This window comes from Prunus persica, chromosome G6 (assembly GCF_000346465.2).
Source record: "Prunus persica cultivar Lovell chromosome G6, Prunus_persica_NCBIv2, whole genome shotgun sequence".
Classification (NCBI taxonomy): domain Eukaryota; kingdom Viridiplantae; phylum Streptophyta; class Magnoliopsida; order Rosales; family Rosaceae; genus Prunus; species Prunus persica.
This window is the reverse complement of record NC_034014.1, coordinates 19,905,502-19,926,683: the sequence shown is the minus strand read 5'-3', so window position 1 is coordinate 19,926,683 and position 21,182 is coordinate 19,905,502. Positions and strand designations below refer to the sequence as shown.

At 37.3% G+C, this 21,182-nt stretch overlaps 2 protein-coding genes across 2 annotated transcripts; both read right to left on the bottom strand.

The window, feature by feature from the left end:
* LOC18775243 (peroxidase 17) lies at positions 523-2,597 on the bottom strand. Its single transcript, XM_007205503.2, has 3 exons — positions 2,016-2,597; positions 1,671-1,862; positions 523-1,220 (listed from the first exon to the last, which is right to left on the bottom strand). Exons 1-3 carry the CDS (start codon positions 2,205-2,207, stop codon positions 636-638), a joined length of 969 nt encoding a protein of 322 aa, XP_007205565.1. The 5' UTR covers positions 2,208-2,597; the 3' UTR covers positions 523-635.
* On the bottom strand, positions 17,452-19,250 carry LOC109949720 (protein FAR1-RELATED SEQUENCE 5-like). The gene is made up of 3 exons (XM_020565830.1): positions 18,362-19,250; positions 17,629-18,268; positions 17,452-17,545 (listed from the first exon to the last, which is right to left on the bottom strand). The coding sequence occupies exons 1-3, from the start codon at positions 19,248-19,250 to the stop codon at positions 17,452-17,454; spliced, it is 1,623 nt and encodes a 540-aa protein (XP_020421419.1).

Here is a 21,182-nt window from a genome sequence, read left to right as displayed (position 1 = left end):
GAATGTAGTGCTTTCTGACTGTGTGCTGCATTTCTGCTTAGTGTGTGCTGCATCAGGTTCATAGAACACTCCAATTGCTTGAGATTTTACACAGATTCAACAAAAAGAATGTGCATAGCCAACTTGGTACCCACAAATCATGAAGCTCAGTACAAAGGGCAACCGATCAGCTTACGGATTAAGTACACAAAAGTTCCTTTGCTTTTCAAAGCACATCTTAATGTATTCAGATACTTCTATAACTAGTATCTTGATTCCTGATTTTGCTCATACCATCACAATTGGATTTCTTTTGTGTAAAATGAATAGAACCAAAAGTTTGTGCACATACAATTAGCTTGTTTCTCTTTTAAATTCTGCTTCCAACATTACATATGAAGAGATCACTAGTAAGCTGTCTTTGTGAGAGTTCATGGCTCTGAGGTGGTGGTTTTGGAACTAAAAAAAAAAAAGAAACAAAGTTCTGTTTACTATTGAGAATAAAAAGTTCTGTTGACTATATAGATACTATTTTCATATATATTCCAACCAAATTAAACCGTCCATATTATACAAATCAGGCTCAATTACATTGATGCTATGGGACAATGTGTATTCTTTCTAATATCTGTTCAAGTCCCATCCCTTCAAGACTCTCAAAATGTGTTGACAGAACGACTGTTGGCCACCCTACAATTTCTTCTTATCTCCCCAGGCTGCTCCAACTGCAAGTCACCCATCTTTATCATCCCTTCAACAAAGGCCTCGAAAAATTCGCTTTGGTTAATGCTAAACTGCTTCACAAATTTCCTTGTTTGTGGAAATGTGAAAAGTGTTTGATCTGAATTCAGAAACCCTCTCCCTGCAACCAAGTCCTTGAAGTACTGGTTATCAAATACAAAAGGTGTAGCATCAAGGTCTCCGGTCACATTCTGGTCCACGTTTAGCGGGCAAAGCTTGTTTAGCTTTTCTCTAAACTTCGGTTCCAAGGCCGGGTCTGGCCTGCCTGTGCCTGATTGGTTGTACAGCCGAAACATGATGGAAAAGCACCGACCTTGGCCAATGGAGTGTGACCCAGAAAGGGCAACGAGGTCCTTGACAGATAGATTAAATTTTCCAAACAGGTCAATGAGAAGGCTTGCATTGGCTCTTGGACTTGGCATAATGTTGTCTGAGGCTTCTTGGCTAGCTGTTAAGCTATCCAATCTTCCTAGCTTCACTTCCCAATTGGGTCCTCCAGTCTGATTAAGAAAATAATTATACTCCATTCACAATTTTTCTTTATACATTAATTTTCTACAACAGAAAGTACAAATGTCATGGCATGATACAAAATCTACAGTTGACATACAATTCTTCAAGTTTGGCCTACTTCACCCCTAAGCTGAACTGTTCTTTCTAACCAAGACCAAGTGATGTTGGAATTTGATTTGGGAAAATAAAAAAGAGTTTATAACCCATCAATTATCTTTCCACAGTTTTACCCTTTTCATCCTTTAATGACAGATTGTTATTCTCTCTCTCTCTCTCTCTCTCTCTCTCTCTCTCTCTCTCTCTACAGGCAATCCCATTTTGATGAACTTGGGTCAATCAACTGGTTTCAGTAATTGTGTGTAAGCACTTAAAAACTACCAGTCCTACCGCTCTGTTTTGAAAGGTGATATATTGTATAGATAAAGAGAGTTTAATACCAGGGCAACAGCATCTCTAGAGGCCATGATTATGATATCTGCGCATGAAACAACTCCAGGGCAGACCTTCTCCAAGGCTTCCTTGGCTTCATCAACAACTTCATAAGATCTTAGTGAATTTATATTTGAAAGGGAAAGTTTTTCTCCGAGCATGGTGGTTGTGTCATCAAGTAACATAGAAGCATCACAACCCTATTAAGTATACAAGTTAAATCATTAACACAAAGGTACAAACCAGAAATCATTAACACAAAGGCCTCTGCAAAATATTTATAAAAAATATATATAATAAGTATTGGGAAATATAAAATTTTACTTGGATAGGACAAGATAGTGTTTACTTACATTAACAAAGCAGTCATGGAATTGGAAGCGCATGACAGAGGCAAGGCTCCTTGGCTCTCTAATCAGAGCCTTCTCCATGACATCCCGGACCACAAATTCAGCTCCCGGGCACGTTTTCAAGTAATGGCCGGGCCGGAGTTGCGCGGCGGCCACGGTTATGTGAAGGAGGATGAGTGGAAACAGAGGAGACATTGAAATTTTGAGGCAGTTGGGCAGAGGTGTGTGTGTGTGAATTGGTCCAAAAAAACTATGGGTGTGAGATGGCTCTTACCCTTTTCTCTTTGGCAATATGCATGTATGATTTTGATGAATTCCCTTTTAAAAAAAGGGGTGTCTGGATTCTTTGTTTCTCTCTCTTCCTGGTGTCAAAAAATTAAAGGGTTATTATGTTGTGAGAAGAGGAGGCAGCAGAAGCCAATTGGCTGAGAGAGCCGCCTCAAGTCAAGAGTCCACAGGTTGTTTTGTGGGTGGGAACTAGTGCGTCAACAATTACGACACCCACGATGCTTTCATTTCTGTATCCAAATTCATAATGCAAATTTTGGGTTTTGTCTGAATCTATCTACCCTTTTTGTCCTTCATCTTGACTCAAAGAAAAACCAGCTTTTATACCCAAAAAAACAGAGCCAGCTTTTAGCAAATAAGGCAAACGATTGATGCAGAATGAGCAAGTAGGTCTTTATTTTATGCACTTTGAATTGAATGCTTCATTGTAGTGGATAATCGTCTCCAAGAATGAAATGGGGTTGGGTAGGCTGTCAAAGTACTTCTGCAAGATGGACAGCTGGGACCTCAAATGATGATTCATGGATCCTAAGGCAGAAAAACTTGTATGAAACGGGATAATACTGTTTTATTATTTTCAGTCAATTATAGTTTGTCACGTGGAAAAGTTATCACGTGTAACATACCGTGATTGACCAATAATAACAAAATAATACTATTCATGTTTCATGTAAATGTTTCTCGTCCTAAGGGTCTTTTTTTTTTCTTTTTTTTTTTCTTTTTCCTTTCTGGAGTTGTTTTGTTTTGATATTTCTTTGTGTGGTCATAGATCCTTCCGTTGTTTTGGGGATTTGATACTTTTTCCTCTGTTTGGTTGTATTGCTCTGATTGCATGGGAGAGAAATATCTTTACCAAATGGGTGCATGTTGGGCTGGGTCATTCGATATGATATGAGGATTTGACTGCTAGAATATGCCGTTGTTTTTGCTCTTTGTTGGGCTTTGGCTCCCATAGTAGTACCCAAAGCCGATTTTCGGTTCCAAGGTGAAGCAAACCAAACTGAACCATACTCACCTCTAAGAAGAGGAACATAGGTGAGTTTTCTGAAACGCTCAGACTATAATGAGTGGAAAGTTATAAGGGGTTCACTTTATAGCCATCAGATCAATCCAAGGGTTGGGGAGAATTGAGATAAAGTTTTAAAATCGGGTAGGTGAGGAACCCAAACCCGAATTGAATATCCAGCATGTCCGAAAAAGAAGAAGAAGAGGCAAGTTCGAAGTTTGAACAGAAACAACTCATCTCTCTAAAACCCATAGCTCTGAGAAACGGTTGAACGCAACGGTTAACGATGGTTGAAGGCAACGGTTGAAGCCACTCCGTTCTCCAGACCCTGAAAAAGTATTTATTTTGAGTAGAAGGGGCAAAGGTGTGGATTCCGAAATAGTGAAGGGGCGAAGCAGTGGAAGGAGAAGGAGAGAAGCCGTATTCGTTGGAAGTGGTAGGTTCCATTTGTGGAGCAAAGCAACACAAAGACCCCGCATAGACACCTTGCGATTGTTCAATAACCAGCATTTGGTGAGTAATTTATGGAATTTGAGTTTAGGGTTAGAGTAATGGTTTTTCCCAATTTGTACCATCAATTTTGTTGGATTTGGCATCTCTTCTTTGTGCTTCAGTTGCATGTTAATTTTTGCTTGGGTATATGTTAAAAAAAGAATGAAAATCAAGTCAATAACAAGTGAATAACATGTCAATAATGATGTGAATAAGATAATGGTGTTGAATTGGAGGAGGCTCTCAAAACCTTCCACATTTGAAGCAGTGCATAGTGCAGATTATCTCTCTGGCGCTAGAATATATATATTTTTTGAAATAAATATGATTTCCTTTGTTACTAAATTTGCCTGAGAAACATGAGAACAGATAATAATAATAAACTCATGAATAGAAGTGCAAAGCATTTGATGAGTAATTTATGGAATTTGAGTTTAGGGTTAGAGTAACGGTTTTCCCCAATTTGTACCATCAATGTTGTTGGATTTGGCATCTCTTCTTTGTCCTAGTCTTGCATGTTAATTTTTGCTTGGGTATAAGTTAAAAAATGAATGAAAATCAAGTGAATCACATGTCAATAACATCTCAATAACATGTTAGTAATGATATGAATAAGATAATGGTGTTGAATTGGAGGAGGCCCTCAAAACCTTCCACATTTGAAGCAGTGCAGAGTGCAGAGTACCTCTCTGGCGCTAGAATTTATATATTTTTTGAAATAAATGTTATTTCATTTGTTACTAAATTTGCCTATGAGAAATGAGAACAGATAATAATAAACTCATGAATAAAAGTGCAAAGCATTTGAAATAAAGGTTGATCTATGACGATTGTGGCTGACTGAAGAAAAAGCTAGAAAGAAAGAAGGATGTGGCAATTGCTTAGCAAGCAGATAGCAGAATAGATGCTTTGCTTTGCTTCCTTCCACTATATTTCTGATTTATTTATTTTGTGTTGTGTATGAGATGACAATAATTGTCATGTGTGTGAAGTGCAGAACTTGCCTAGATTGCACTCATACTTACTCATGCATCAACCATTGATTAGAGTTTGGATCCATAAATAAAACACATGAAATTATTTGTAATTCACATAATCATTGCATTAACAAGTATTTGCACAAAATTTGTCATATTGCTTTGATGATGTTAAAGCCTGTGATCAGTAATCCCTATGCTCATGTACTTTGTAAAATTTATAATATGCCTGGTTGACTAGTTGTGTAAATACTAATGTGATTGTGCAAATACGTGGTAGTATATGTGTTCACGTTATTTCATCTTATATTTCAGGAAATGGGATCCAACGTGGAGCTGGTATGGCCAGAGTCAGAGGCATATTCGTCACGGGTGAACAACTGCTCACATGCAAATTCATCTCTAGCTGCAATTCGAGCGAAGTTGAGTGCGGAACAATTAGAACAATTCAAGACATCATGCTTTGGCCATCTTCTAAATATAGATAAGATTCAGTTTAGCGGGCAGATTGTGCATGGGGTTGTGTTGCGTAGAGTAGAGGGGCAGGGTGTGAAAGACTTGGATGGACTGAGTTTCTTAATAGGGTGTGACGTTGCTCAGTTCACTCGTCAGGATTTTTGTTTGATCACAGGGCTTCGTTTTGGGGAAGTGCCTGAAGTTTCCAGTGGAGAGAGTGATGAAATTAGACTTCAGAAAAGATATTTTATAGACGAAGGAATTACATGTAATGCCTTAGAAGAAGCATTCTGAGGTGCACAGACGAAGATGACATCTACAAGCTAGCTCTTGTTTACTTTGCTGAGTTAGTGGTTTTGGGAAGGGACAAACATTTGAACATCAATCTAAATTACCTGACCCTTGTAAAGGACTTGGATGCGTTCAACAGGTATCCGTGGGGTTCGGTGTCCTTTGACAAAACCCAAGACAGTCTATTTTCTGCACCAACAAAGTATGTAAAAAGCTCTGAAAATGAAGAGGGAAGAGGGAAGGGGAAAAGTAAGGTAACGGGAATAAGCCGGAGAAATGAGAAGGGCAAGAAGGATAAGCATGGTGAAGCGCAAAGGGATGGATGAAGTTTTAAAGGTTTCACGTATGCTTTCCAGGTACATGGTAATAATGTTCATGTCAATTATGTTTTGTGGACTTTAAAATTAAATAATGACTTTTGTCCTGTAAATTGTGTAGATTTGGGTATATGAATTAATTCCTAGAATGGCGGACTTGAATTACTGCAAGGTTGTTGATCCAACAGCTGTCCCGCGTATTTTGCCATGGAGAACTACTACGTCTGTTCCCGAGATGAGAAAGTTGAACAATTATTTTTTCCAGAGCAAAGAGGTTTGGTTTGCAGCCCTTAGAACTATTTATAAGATTCAATGAAATTATGAAGTAGAATGATTGAATATGACTCTTGTCTGTATTCTAAAACAGTCAGTTCAGTTGCGAGCGCTATGTCCGAGTGAAGAGGAAATGAGACAACCATATTGGAGTTGGCCACAGTATCGCCCTGCTGTTGTCTCGGCAGAGTCAATTCCTTCTTCATGTGCTGACCTTGATGAGTTGAACAAGGTGGTAAGCTTGTTGAGGTCTGAGTTGTTTCAAGTAAAGCGGGAAAAAGACGTCCTTGAGTTAAAGGTCATACGGATGGAAAAACTTTTGGACCACTGTTTAGGTCCTCAGTTTGAGAAGGAAGTAAGGAGGGACCTAGCTTTACTGAAAGAGAGGACAAATCGTTGTGTCATCTCACATCTATTTAAGGGAAGTGAGGAAATGGATGACATTCAATGGGATGAAGGGCCAAGTAACAGAAATGAGGGAGAGGAAAAGGAAGATGAAGGGATTGAAGGGGGTGAAGGGCCAAGTAATAGAAATGAGGGAGAGGAAAAGGAAGAGGAGGGGATTGAAGGGGGTGAAGTGTAAGGAAAACCAAGTGAGGTAGAGGAAGCTCAAAGGAAAAGAAGTGAAGGAGAGCAAGTGAAAATAAAAAGCAGCAAGGGAGAGGAAGCGCAAAGAAAGAGCAGTGAGGGAGAGGAAGTGAAAAGAAAAAGCAGTAAGGGAGAGGAACTGCAAAGAAAAAGCAGTAAGGGAGAGGAACTGCAAAGAAAAAGCAGTGAGGGAGAGGATCCGCAAAGAAAAAGAAGGGAGGGTAAGGAAGTGAAAAGGCAAACAGTGAGGAAAAGGAAGTGCAAAGAAACCAATGTGAGAAAGAAGATAATGAAGTTATGTTGCTTGGCGATGACATTGGCGAGAGCACGGAGGGGACAAAGGTTAAGTTTACTGTCGGGGACATTGATTTGGATCAACCTACAGCTGTGCTATCTCAGTTGAACATTTGGTTGAATGATAAAGGTAAAGCTGTGGAACAAGGGGTCCAATTACGGAAGAGGAAGAGGATCATTCCTATGTGGAAGATCATTGAAGGTAGTGAATTGGTTCCAAAAACTCTGGCAGAGACAACCGGACTTCAGACGTTAGACCTAATGAAGGCGATTCCGCATGATGATCTGGTGAAATTGCTAAAACTTTGTTGGGAATGGCGCAATAACCCAAAGTAAGTCCCTTGTTTTTTGAGATAGAAGGCATGAGTGTATATATTTTTTAATTGTTGTGTTCTAAAACTTTTTTATATTCATAGTTTGGTGATGCAATTTGGCAACGTGGAAGCTGATATTGAATTCTTCGCTTCCCTCGTCAAAGCTGATGGTTGGCTGAAAGGAGATGTAAGTTTAATTGATTATGCATTTGTTTTAATGTACATAGATTATGAGATTGACAAGAAAAACATGTTGCAGCACATTGATTTGGGGTTGTATCTCATCCGGAAGCGACAACAAGAGTTGGAGGAAGTAGAAATATCGGACTGGACAACGACCGATGTATTTTTTATGATATGTCATGGGCCTTGACCAAGTGCTGTTAATAATTACAAATTATCCATACTTGCTTTGTGGAGGTGTTTAACTATTGATTGTTTTCTATTTGACAGAATCATATTCGTACTTGCTTTGCGGATAATAAAAAAAAAAGAGCAGGTTGGGTGGAAAATTAGAAACAGTTTACTGAACGTTGTAAATGGCAAGGTTCCGGCGTGTGGGATGGATTGGCAGAACGCATATAAGGTGTATGCCCCTTGTATGTTGACGAAGTACAAGCATTGGGTGGCTGTAATGATTGATCTGGTTTTGTGTGAAATCAATGTGTACGAGTCAAAGGTTTCACTTATTCCAGATGAGATCTTAAAGGAAGAACCCGCCCCGCTTTCAATTACGATTCCAAATCTTCTCAACACCATCGACTTTTATGAAGAAGGCGTTTACGCAAACAATTGCAGCCGAGATTGGTGGTGTCCGTGGCCAATAGAGCGTGTGGATGTTCCACAACAGTCTAATCAGTAAGCACAACTTTTTATTTAATTTTATTACTTTAAATTGTCAATTACGTTATAATGTCATTAGTTGAATTGATTGAGTTCTTGTTTTGCTTCAGAGGCGATTGTGGCATGTTCATGTTGAAGTACATTGAGCTTTTGAGCGCTGAGATTCCGTTAGCTACTTGCACATCGCAGAACATGCCCTTTTTCGGTTGAAACTGGCTGCAGAGATAACACGGGGAGATGCTTACATGCCATGATATGGGTTGAACTTGGTTTAGGTACATGATGATTAAATAGGTTTTGGGAATGTCCAATTTCAAACTCATGTAAATACACAATAGAGACCTACGGGTCCTTTTCGAATTCTACCTCTGCTCCTCTATTCTTCTTCGTCTTTCTCAATCTTAGTGTATTTTTGTACATAAATTGAGGTTTAAGTTATTGGACAATAACAATTAGAACCAAAATAGTGGCAAATATTATAGCGGATGCATGCTTTTATTTTGATTAGTGTGATACTACGCTACGTTTATTCTGATATTGTCCTAAATGTATATGGAGTTGGATGCAGAGCATAGACAGAAAAATGAAGAAACTGAAATGGAGATGCTGAGGCTTGGTGAGGAGAAAAGTAAATGGATCTGTAAATCTATTGCACGTAGGCAATCTAAATGGATAGGCAGATGAGTTTTTGAAGTTAGACACATGTCATTCCCATACATAGAATGTGCCTATGGTTCCGTAAAGTATTTTTTTATTTAATGAAACAAACTTCTGTGTAATATTAGCCTAACTCCTTCACGACATTTACATAACCTTAACCAAACTGCATTGAATTGGGATTTAAAGACTGCATTGTGTGAATTGGGATTTGAAGATGGCTTTTTAAGTGTATTACATCATTGCAAAGTGATATGTCATCGTTTATGCAAGCCACCATTAATCGCAATGGGTTGCATCTTAATAAGGTACATAATCAGCGGCTATGGCCTCGCCTCCAATGTTTTATTCAACCATGCCTTCTTTATAGAAATACATGAAAAAATATCTCCAGGTGCAATGCTATAAAAACTCCCTATTGGCTCCATACCGCCCCTCGGGTTTGAATCCTTCTCTTCTTTATAATCGGTTAATAAATTCGTTGATTTTTTTTTATTGGTTTTGGGCAGCTCAGTAACATAAAAGTAATGTATATTGGTGCATCTATATTGCATGTCTGTTGCGTCTATATTGCTTCTCTATTGCGTGTATATCTTATATTTATTGTATGTGTATTGATTGTTTATTGCTTACGAAGGAAATAAACGACAATACACAGGCAACAGACAAGCAATATACACACAACAGACAAACAATATACACACAATAGATATTCAATATACACACAATAGACATGCAATATACACACAATAGACATGCAATATACATCAGTCCCCAATTACACCAACCATAAGGAAGTCGTATTCAATAGGAAATTAAACTTAACAGTTGTCTTCCTACTAAAAGAAAGAATAAGGTCTGTTTCCCCCCTTAAATCTTACTTGAGTGGTACTTGTGCCCCCAATAAACATCTAATATTGGAGCAATAACATTCGATATACATTGAGCAAACAATCAATAAACCTTCAATAACCATTCAATATCGGTTCAATAACATGCGAAATACATGCAGTTAACAATCAATAAACATGTAAACAATCAATAAATATTCAATATCGATTCAATAATATGTGAAATACATGGATTTAATAATCAATAAACCTTCAATAAACATGTAAACAATCAATAAACTTTCAATAAACATTCAATATCGGAGCAATAACATGCGAAATACATGCAGTAAAAAATCAATAAACCTTCAATAAACATTCAATATCATGCGATTTATATGCAGTAAACAATCAATAAACTTTAAGTATACGCAAATAAACAATCTATATACACTAAATAATTATGCAATTTTCAAAAAAATTGTATTGTCTTGTTATTGCATCGTATTGACCCTGTATTGTGATTTTATCGTCTTCGTATGATTTTCTTTTTTTAAAGTAAGTCTTGGAAAGTTTTTGCTGGGTTTCAAACAAATAAATGCTTTTGTTTAAATTCAATGCCAATCCACCTATTTCAAGAACAAATATTACAAAATGAGTTTGAAAACTCATTGGTGGTGCGTGCAACATGTCTTTTTGGGGAGAACTTTCACAATCTTTGAAACCGTGCACTTAAATGATCATTAAACGAACAAATAATATAACAATTGATACAACTAATAAAACTAATACCAAGTCCTTAATGGACTTCAGCATATTCAGCACTGTAGCATCATACGTGTCAGCTTGATGTTCTGCTTCAGCGAAGGTTACATCAACCCATTCGAATCCATTGCAACTGGTGGCTCCCTAATTGCAGGCATCATATATGCAAAATAATTATGTCAGAGTTAGACATAGGTTTTTTTTGACCCACATACATATTCTTGAAATGAAAACTTACATAGGAGGTTAGACACTTCCAAAATGGCTTCCCTCGATTTTTGTCTGATTTTGAAACCCGAAGCACCATTGTAGCTCCACAATACTGACACCTCTTTGTTTGAGCGGGAGATGAAGACGAAGACATGTTGAATCTTCTCAGTTGTACCTCTTCTCACTCAGATCTTCTCACTGAAACCTCTTCGGACTCATACCTTCTCACTCATAGTTCTCAGTCATACCCCTTCACTCATAACCCTAAACTTCTCACTCAGCTCTCTCTCATCTCTGCCCAAATTGAATTATATCCTTCTTTTCTGTGTGTGGGTGGGTTGGTCACGATCTGGACACCTGTACCGTCAGAATTGTGACATCTTTTACCCCGAAAAGCAATATAATATTTCACTACCAAATATTAATCTGAAAATTGAGGGGACACAGCTTGAAATTTATTATTTTATTTATATTTCATTAAGGCAACTAGTTGGATAAGAATCCATCATTATTGGTTCCATTTTAATAACATTACTAGGGGTAGTTGGGTGTGGGAAAATGAAAAAGTATATGATGGGACCTTCTGTCACTAGTCAGTAATCCATCACATTTGTATCAATGAATTTGATAGCGGGAAAATCCCAAAAATGGCTATGCAAATAGGTTATTAATTGACTTTTTGACTGTCTGACTCTCTATGCAATATTATGACGTTTTCCCTTTTTTTGTCTTCAGTTTTAGGGTGTTGGGTTCAGTTTCTTTAAAAACGGTCAACTTGGAAAAACCCCAACTGAAAACACCTTTTCAAAACACTATAAACAGAGGCTACAACAAAACGTGTACCCCAAATATTCTCATTTCTCTCCTCTGCCACTCCTCAAATCGTTCCATTCCAAAAACATTTCAATGAATTCGAAACATTTCACTACAGTCGGAGGAAAGAGAAGGAAGCATCTCCATTTGGATATGCCCCAAGCCTTCATCCCGGAGTTAGCTTGGTTTAAAGTGATGTTATACGTGGCAACCCAATCATCGGAAGATCTCTTTCGTATGGCATCTGTGTGCCCATTGTTCCATACTTTGGCAAACAGTCCACAAGTGTGGAACACCATTTCAATGGCAAAGTACCCAGACCATCCTAGCTAGTACCGTGCCAGACCTACGGTCCAGCATTTCTTGCAACAATGCAGGGCTTGCGATAACCCTGAGTCGATATTTAGAGAAGCATTCGAAGTTTTTTTCACGCAGGGTAACGTGGAAGCGTTGTATGGGATGCGCATTGCAGCCACGGCAGGCCATATGGAAGCGGCATATGTAGTTGGACTACTTGGTATGTCCGGAATTGGTCAGTCAAAAGAGGATGCATTAGAATTCTTGGGTTCTTTGAATCAACGTAACAACATTGATATGAAAGGAACCAAGAATGCTTTGACACGAAGATTAAGCGGACCAATAGTTGCAAGACATATCCTAGATATGTTTGACTATGGGAAGATTAAGTTCAATCACTGCAGCGCTTGTAACAACAATGAATGGTATTTTGTTATTCAAGGCTGGCCTAGTGAAGAAAAGATAAATCATGCCTTCTGGACTTGTTGCAATCGATGCAAATGGCACCGTGAGAGTATTTTTTGGTTCAAGGTGATGCGTGCGTATGTTGTGCGAGTGAATCCATACCCTTTTAATTAGTTGTAGTATGTTTTTATGATTTTTATGCATTGTGGACTTACTTCTCTTCAGTTCTAGGTTGGCTGGCTACGTTGTACAAATGTTGTCTAAATGTTGGGTTTTAATCTATTTTGTCTGGTGTTTGTGCTGTCATAAACCGTTTTATATATAAATGTATAATATATATTATATAGCGGAATTATTACTAACATCATAGACGGCTATGAATGACATTTTACTGACACAGATATTTTGCACAACTGCAATCTTCATATTTGGTAAACGAAAGGTCATGCATGGAGTAAATAGGTGTCTTTTCACCAGTGCTTGGGAATGACATTTTCCCACTTAGCATATCCCAAATGATTTGGTTACACGTTTCTTAAGCAAAACTTATATGGAGTGAATGACGTTGAATAATTTTTTCCTGATGTTGTACAATGGATGACTTGTATAAAAAATTAAAAAATTAGCAAATTAAAGAAGAGAGAAACCGATTAGCACCAGAAATGGCCTATTCGCACGGAAAATAAAAATTAATAAAAAAGTTGGAGTAAATATAATTAACAAATGGATAGCCTAAAAAGTAATATCATAATAATTCAATTAATTTAGGATAAATAATAATAAAATACTAATGTAGCATAACCATGAAACAGGGAATTCAGTAGGAAGCTGAAATCTCAATAAGTTCGTAGCAATTTTCGGAACATTATTGGGATTTTTGTGTATTTAGTTATGAATTTTTCAAGAAAAAGTAATAAAATAATAATTTATGATAAAATGCAAGGAAGTGGCCATGTTGACTGACGTACACTTGTGCAAGTGGTGAAAGGTGACGGGTTGAGATCGCGCCAGGTGTCCTCTTGCAATTATTTTGGTTTTTTTAGTGCAAAAATCTGTGAAAATAGGTAATAAATAGTAGGAAAATCCTAAAAATGCCTCGAAAATTACTCCAGCCTCCTTGTGACGTTATAAAACTATGGGAACCTATAAATCATCCGTTTTGCAATGAAAAAATCCAAATTATTTTACATAACTCACTTTCCTATTAACACTAAGTATATATGTTTGTTAACTTAAACTTCAATAACCTACTTCAACAAGCATCTCCCGTTAATGTTCAAAATAATTTTTTAAAATGCGTAACAATGAATCGGAGAATTCAGCAAGGGAGATGGAGTGTCAATGAGTTCGTAGCAATTTTCGGATCATTTCTCTAATTTTTGTGTATTTAGTTATGAATTTTCTAAGGAAAAGTAATAAAATAATAATTTAGGGTAAAAGGCGAGGATGTGGCCATATTGATTGACGTACACTTGTGCAAGTGGTGAAATGTGACGGGCTGAGATCGCGCCAGGTGTCCTCTGACAATTATTTTTGCTTTTTTAGTGCAAAAATCTTTGAAAATAGGTAATAAATAGTAGGAAAATCCTAAAAATGCCCCGAAAATTACTCCGGCCTCCTTGTGACGTTATAAAACTAGGGGAACCTATAAATCATCCGTTTCGCAATTAAAAAATCCAAATTATTTTTACATAACTTACTTTCCTCTTAACCTTAATTCACTTTAACAAGTATATTTCCTTAATATTCGTTATATAATTTGTAATAATACAAGAATTAGTTTCCCTATATAAAATAATATGTGGCTTATAATAATGTACATATATAATAATTGCACATGCTTTGAAGCCATCATTGCAACTACGCCTAGAGCTTTCAACACCTCAGAAGTATTCAATAAGTTGTCCGCATGCAACTGCACCTAGAGTTTTGAACACGTCATAGGTATTCAATAAGTTGTCCACATGCAACTACACCTAGAGTTTTTAACACGTCAGAGGTATTCAATAAGTTGTCCATATGACGCCGCATTGGGAATCAGTAATATATCTTCTATCATGTCCAATCACATAAAATAATGCCATACTTTTTCTGAAAAACCTCACACAAGTGAAGCAATTTTAAAATATTAGTGAATATTTGTCCTAGTCTATATGAGTGATTATATATTCAGTTTGCATTTTTTTCACAGTATATGTTAACTTTGAGAGGGATTCCACAAACATATAATATAAAGAAAGAAAGAAATAGTAGGAGATGAACCAATACAAAAAATAATATATAAATGGTACATAATAATTCCATAACCTTGTCACAAACGTACTCACAAATGCTTTTCCATAAACATTGTCCTAACATATAATAAATAAAGGCAACATTGCATATGATGCAACCATGTCCAAATCTGATACGTGACAAAAAAAAAATGGACATGGCAGCAACATATGGCTGAAGTAGATGGGCTCTTTGCATCTTGTGTTATCGTAATTAAAGACATCAAAATATTAAGGTTGAAATCTTCCATAGTAGTAAGCATCATAGGTTTGAAGCAGAGTTTAACGAAAATTCCAATTCCACTGATTTGCCTCTGCTCAAACACGAGAACCAAAATGGTTACTTCCCTTGCTGAGTATATTTGTTAACGTCGGAAACGGTAATAGATGACCAATCAAACCCGGGTACGACGAGTTTTGCATAGGATCGAAAGTAGTCGAATCCAGCTTGCATCACACACTTCTTTGACTCCACTGCATTAGATGAGTTCTTGTATTTTTGAACAGCTACACTCCGAAGTCGTTTGTGTCTACGCTTCATGCGCTGCAACTTCGCCCTATCCAGATTGGCCTGCCTTTTGTCATCTTCAATTTGGCCTTCAACAAATTCCAAACGTGCCTTTGCCCTTTGGATTTCATCACCAAGTTGAAGATGCCTCTCCTTCCAAAAAGCAAGAACACTTTCAGACTCAAAACTTCCAACAAAATGGTCATTCTGTCTAGGAATGTGACATTGCTTGTCTGGTGACTCACTTGCGTTTCAAAGGAGGTCTTTGTTTGGAGGGGTGTTTATTATGCTCACATCAAACTTGGTTAGTAAATCCATTCTATGGGGGGAGTGAGTTTCTATGGAGGAGAGAGTTTCAGTAGATGGAGACAGATTCGGTGGAGGAGTGAGTCTTGTGTGGAAGGAGAATTTCTATGAAAGGGGTGATAGTAATACCAATAAAAAGGTTCCCGCCAAAAAATATTTGGTTGACAATGTATAAATTATTTTTTGGTCTGATACAATCTAAGTTTAATCCTAACTAGTTTGGTTGAGTTCACTAACTAGATGTCACATCCATTGAGTTTCTTTCAACCACTATCAGTGGTGTAAGGAGAGTGTGAGGTTGACATGCTTGAAAAGCAAAACCTGACACCTCTTTTTTTAAAAATTGAAAAAAAGTACATATGTTGACTACACACAAGCTTTGGTATGTTGGTCTATAAACCTATGTTCCCTTTCTCAAACGAAATTGCATATGCAATCCTCATCCTCCCAAAACAAAGAGGATTATTCAAGCATGTCAACCTCTTCAGGCGCCAACAACACAATCGAAGATGACAAATTGGAGTCGCAGGTTCTATTTCCATATTGTACTCACCGACCCCTTCCTTTTTCAACATCATTTGGGAGTGTGGGGGACTCCGATGATCCATTAGAGGCAATACATGCAGTCAGTGGCAAGCTGGATTATAATTCCAGACTGATCAATTCATGGCACGAGAAATGTGTTGAAGACGAGGGAATTTTGGCTGATCTTAATATTAGAGTGAACAAAGCATTCTCCCAAAAGAACAAGTACTTGAAGCTGAGTCATAAAAGGAAGCTGAAAGCTGTGGAGTTGGATACAGTAATGAATAATGAAATTAAAGGTTGTTTGATGAACCATATGTGATGCGAAGAGCACCATAGTGAACTGAAGTTGGCATTCAACGAAGGATTCGACAAATTCCGAGCATTTGCGGCAACTACTCATACAAGTTATGATTGGAACTATGTCTCCCCTGATGCTGTGAGAGAGATACTAGACGATGGTGGTGACATGAATGAGTATAAGCACGTCAAAGCTGCTCGGAAGAAGCCGACCGATACGACTAAGTGATTGCGGCTACCGCTGTTCAGTTGGTTGAAGGTGATCGTGGTATTGCACAAATTAGAAGTATATTCCCTTAATGTCATTTTCATTTCAATAAAACATAAATATCAGTTTCATTTGCTTCATATATAATTATTGGGACTATGTATTGCAAGTCATCATGTGTTCCTTCTGTCTAACATTATATTTTGCAAATATCGAAATATTATTCAATAAGCAGTGAATATCACAGCAAGCTGGGAATCAGTAAAGTCTCATTATCATGCCCATTCACATTAAAGAGCTGGCGTACTTTTTCTAAAAAAAAAACTGACACGTGAGTCATAAGTAACATAACATGTGCTATACATTGTTTAGTGAATGGTTTATGGTTTATTTATATATAATAAAATTCCAAATATTGTTGAAGATTTATTTCGTCTATATCACTAGGGACATGAGTGACCATAAGCATGTGAGACCTGCTAAGAAGAAGCTGACCAATACGACCGAGTGATTGTGGCTACAGTTGTTCAGTTGGTTGGGGAGATCGTGGTATTGCTAAGAGGGAGCACATAATATGTTTTGCAATCAAATTTTCTTTTGTGTGTGGAATTATGAGTAGTTATGTAAGTTCGTGTACCCTTTAATATTCTCCAACCGTTCGAAATGTAATTAGCTGCAATGTACTTTTTCTTTTTTACACGCTGCTTTCTATTCGCTCTGTTCCAACAAAGTGCTTCAAGTATCCTTCAATTACAAATGTTTACAAAATCGTGCCCCTAATAACCAGTCGGAAAAAGTGGGTATTGCTGGAAATCATTACTGGTAATGGAAACAACAGCTGGCTGCTGGAAATGCTGCATTAGCCTGTGATATAATCAATGAATCTTTGTTAAAACATAATTCACCATAAACTACCCATTTACATGGTAAAAGTCATTGCTTCTTCAAATAACTCAAAATTTCATACTTTATCAAATGTCTATGAAAATTTCTAAATAGGGAGAAGACGTAAAATTAACATGTGTCCAAATTTCATGCAAGAATGAAACCAAGCAAATTTTCATTTCAATTACCAGTGGACATAGTAAGACCTCATCGGTGGACATGAACAAAAAAACAATAATAATCAAAAACTGAATCTATAAAACTTCACCTGATCATTAATCTTCATAACAACCAGATTTCATCTAATAGAAACATAAATCATTCAGTTGGTCCGTGCATCCTGTCAAATTCGTCGAATAATGGATCACTACGATCTATTGGAGTTGATTCGTCATTGTTCGATGGTGATGTCCTGCATAAACATCAAACACAAGCACATAAAAAATTTCCTTATTCAAATTTTAGATGTTATTATAAATAGTGTTAGCATCTTACGGTGTGTTCAAATTTCTTGGGCATTGTCTTCTATCATGACCAATGTGTCCACACTCTCGACAGTGTCTAATCCCTCGCTTCATTGCCTTTTCCTTTGCTCCCGTTACTCCTTTCGACCTTCCTTTGCACCTCACTCTCTTAGGGTCTTTCATATATTGTGTTTGAGAGCTGGACCCTCCAACTTCGTTATTACTTGGTCCATCCTTCAACAACTTCAACTTCACCTGCAAACTTTTTAGAGTCTCTGACAGTAGCTCACATCCTACGTCACTCATTAATGCATCATCAACCACATCTGAAGCAAGTCGAGACATTGTACACCGCTTTATTAAAAGACCAGGATCTGCACAGTCTTTAATTTCGTTGCCATTTGCATCTGACACCAATCTAGATTTCGCAGTTTTCTTCCACCTCTTCAAAATATATTTATCGGGCATATATTCAATCTGGTCCCTTCTGAACAATGCTAGGATGTGCTTGTAAATAATTCCAACAAATTTAAATCTTTTGCAGCTACACGATGCGTGGTCAGAATCTTTGACATATACGACTTCTGCCACTCTTGTTTCCCAATTTTTCCTTTCGCTCACGTTAAAGACAACTTTAGAAGCATCCTCTGTTTTGAGCTCTAGGAAATATGCTGTACTTTGTATTAGTTCTTGCTCAAACTTTTGAAACATTGTCCTTGTGTACAAGGTAGCCATTTGTTTGTTCATTGGCATCGGTAGAATACATTGAGCCACTTCAAATGCATCTACGTGATCAGCAACTAACTCTTTTTCACGTTGATGAGAAAGTGCCCTCTCAAATCGTATTATGAAATCCATCAACGAATTTCTCCTTGATATGTATTGCTTGAAAAAACCATGAGAACCTTCTGCTCTTTGGCTGCTTGACATTCCAGCGGCAAAAAATTGTCGTGCGTAGGCTGGAACCCAAGATTCCCTTAAATCAAACATTGAACTTAGCCATGGATGGTCAGTCAAACCAGCCTTTATAACCACAATATTCCATTTTGCATCAAACTCATCCTTATTGTCAGTATCCCATATGGCTTCCTGAAATTCACGCCAATACTCCTTATAAGCAGAATGTGGTAACTTAACAGAGAACTTTGATGTGATGTGCCATATGCAAAGTCGATGAAATGTAGTCGGGAAGGCTATTGAAATCGCTATGGCCATTGCCGCATCTTGATCTGTAATGATCATTTTAGGTTCGCCACCTGGCATGGCTTTCTTAAACTCCTCAAACATCCAAACAAACGACTCAGTCGTTTCCTTGCTCAAAAATGCGCATGCTAAGACAATTGTCTGACCATGGTTATTAACTCCCAACATTGGTGCAAATGTCAAGTCGTATCGATTCATGTTGAATGTGGTATCGAATACAACAACATCTCCATAAAACCCATACGCCCGTCTAGAAGTTGCATCTACCCAAAAACATCGACTAAACCTATCATGGCCATCTCCCTCAATCTTGAAATAAAAAGCCTCATTTTTTTTCTGTTCAGCCATAAAATACTCGGTCACTAGTTCAACATCGTGGTTCCTCAGCTTCACATTCACACTACATTCAAGATTGTAGATATCTTTTTTGATAAAACTGATTTTATCCATTCCTCCGGATTGCACCTCGAAAATACTTACCTTCTGATGAATGGGAATATTAATTGAACCCAACTGTTTTGTGAGTACTTTTGTAGAGTCTGAAATATGACAGTGTGATCTCAATAAATGCATTCTTTCTAAGGGTGTCATCTTATGATTGTGTCCCTCTGCAAAAATAGAGATGGTATACTTCTTGCTCCCATTTGTCTTCACAACCACAATCTTAGCTTTGCAATTGCATTTACTTATTCCCCGTTATCTTTTTCTCTCCCGAGTTTCATCTCTCATGTATGCACCTTGTTTGTAACATACAAATTCTTTCCTCAAAATCTCTTTCTTATTTTTCCCCCAAAAGCTGGAATGAAGTCGAATACCAAAGCCAGCCAAGAATGCATATCTATTATAGAAATTGTAAACGAGGTCAAGCGAGTCGACCTTCATCCCAACTGCTGGTGTTTCCTCATTTCTTACTTCAGGAATATAAACCCTCCCATTAGCTGTTGCACATTCATCACTCTCTGAGCCCCCAGACATTTTATCTACGTATATTATTGATCCACTTCTATATTACTGCATAGCAAATATTAATTCATTAATCAGTCATTACTGCATCACAACATATCAATGCATTCCACTTACACAAAACATTACCCAAATTGACACAAAATACGCATAGCCTAACTTCCGATTACACAAAACGCAAGCAAAATTTAATAATAGTTACGTCATCTCTTGTGAAATAATCTGGAAAAAATAACATTAGAACCAACATGTTCAACTAAGAACACAAATGTAATTCAAACCACCAATTACAGAACTTCATCAAATATCCTCTCCAAATGCTTACTCCTAATGTCATTAAGCCTAAGTTTAGGATCTTTTACCTACATTTCATAATTTTCCACCCCCACCAAAAACAATCAACTAAGTATATTGAATATTCATAAGGAAATGACACATTATTGATTCCAAAAATGACGCATTATTGATGCCACAAATGACGAATTTCCCACCCTCACAAAAAATAAACCAAACCCAATAAAATCAATCCAGCAAGTGAACTTACCTCTCAAAATCAATCGGGAGCTCTGAAGTCAGTCAGCTTGAGAGAATGTAGTGGACATTACAGAAGACTCTTTGGTATTTGAGACTCCATCTCTATCAAAATCGAGGAACAACTGCTGCTGCGGCGTCTAGCTACAGAAAGAGATATGCTACTTTGCTTTCATCTGGAATCTTGTCAGCTGAATGAAAAAGAGAAGGGGTTTTCACTTGACCCATAGAATCAAAACAGGGCAACAACTATAAGGTTTGGGAGATTTGGATCCTTCTAATTGTGGGTTTGCTTTACATTCAAAAAGAGAGGATTGTGTTCTTGAGTTTTTCACAGAGAGGGAAAGAGGGGAAGATCTTCAACTGAAGTTGGGTTTCTAACGGGTTAGATTTCAACCCGATTCTACATGCACCCTCTTTTAAAAACTCACCGTTGGATGAAATCCAACGGCTCTTACATACCCCTCAAAAACACCCCTTATAACTTTCCACTCACTATAGAAGCTCCCTTTCTGAAATCCACCAATCTGTGAGGGAAGGCTGGATTTGTTGTGGGCTAAAGCATACCCTTAAAATCAACTACTTCATAAATTCCTTCAAAATCACGGACTTTTAAAATGCATATGAATTTTTATACTTCAAAAAATTTATAATTGAATACAATTGAAATTTTATGGACTTTTAAAAAACCCACCAAAGTCCAGATTGCATACACATGTACTTTTATAAGCTCTTCCCATCCACTAAAGTCCAGACGTTATTATCATGTGGACGCTATGTATTTTCTACCATCCTTCCCTGCTTTTCTCAATGTTTATAATTTCATCTGCACGATAATAACGTGTAAACATCCGAATAAAAGAATAATTGTATATATATATACAATCC

Bases quoted from the DNA above. Each gene is read 5' to 3' on its own strand.
- LOC109949720 (XM_020565830.1), bottom strand. From the start codon at position 19,250: ATGGATAAAATCAGTTTTATCAAAAAAGATATCTACAATCTTGAATGT. The intron at 18,269-18,361 runs GTATTCTACCGA...TACAAAGTACAG, and splicing joins TGCATTTGAAGTGGCTCAAT to CATATTTCCTAGAGCTCAAA. The intron at 17,546-17,628 runs GTAAGATGCTAA...ATGTTTATGCAG, and splicing joins CCAAGAAATTTGAACACACC to GACATCACCATCGAACAATG.
- LOC18775243 (XM_007205503.2), bottom strand. From the start codon at position 2,207: ATGTCTCCTCTGTTTCCACTCATCCTCCTTCACATAACCGTGGCCGCC. The intron at 1,863-2,015 runs GTAAGTAAACAC...TATACTTAATAG, and splicing joins TCCATGACTGCTTTGTTAAT to GGTTGTGATGCTTCTATGTT. The intron at 1,221-1,670 runs GTATTAAACTCT...TTTCTTAATCAG, and splicing joins CTAGAGATGCTGTTGCCCTG to ACTGGAGGACCCAATTGGGA.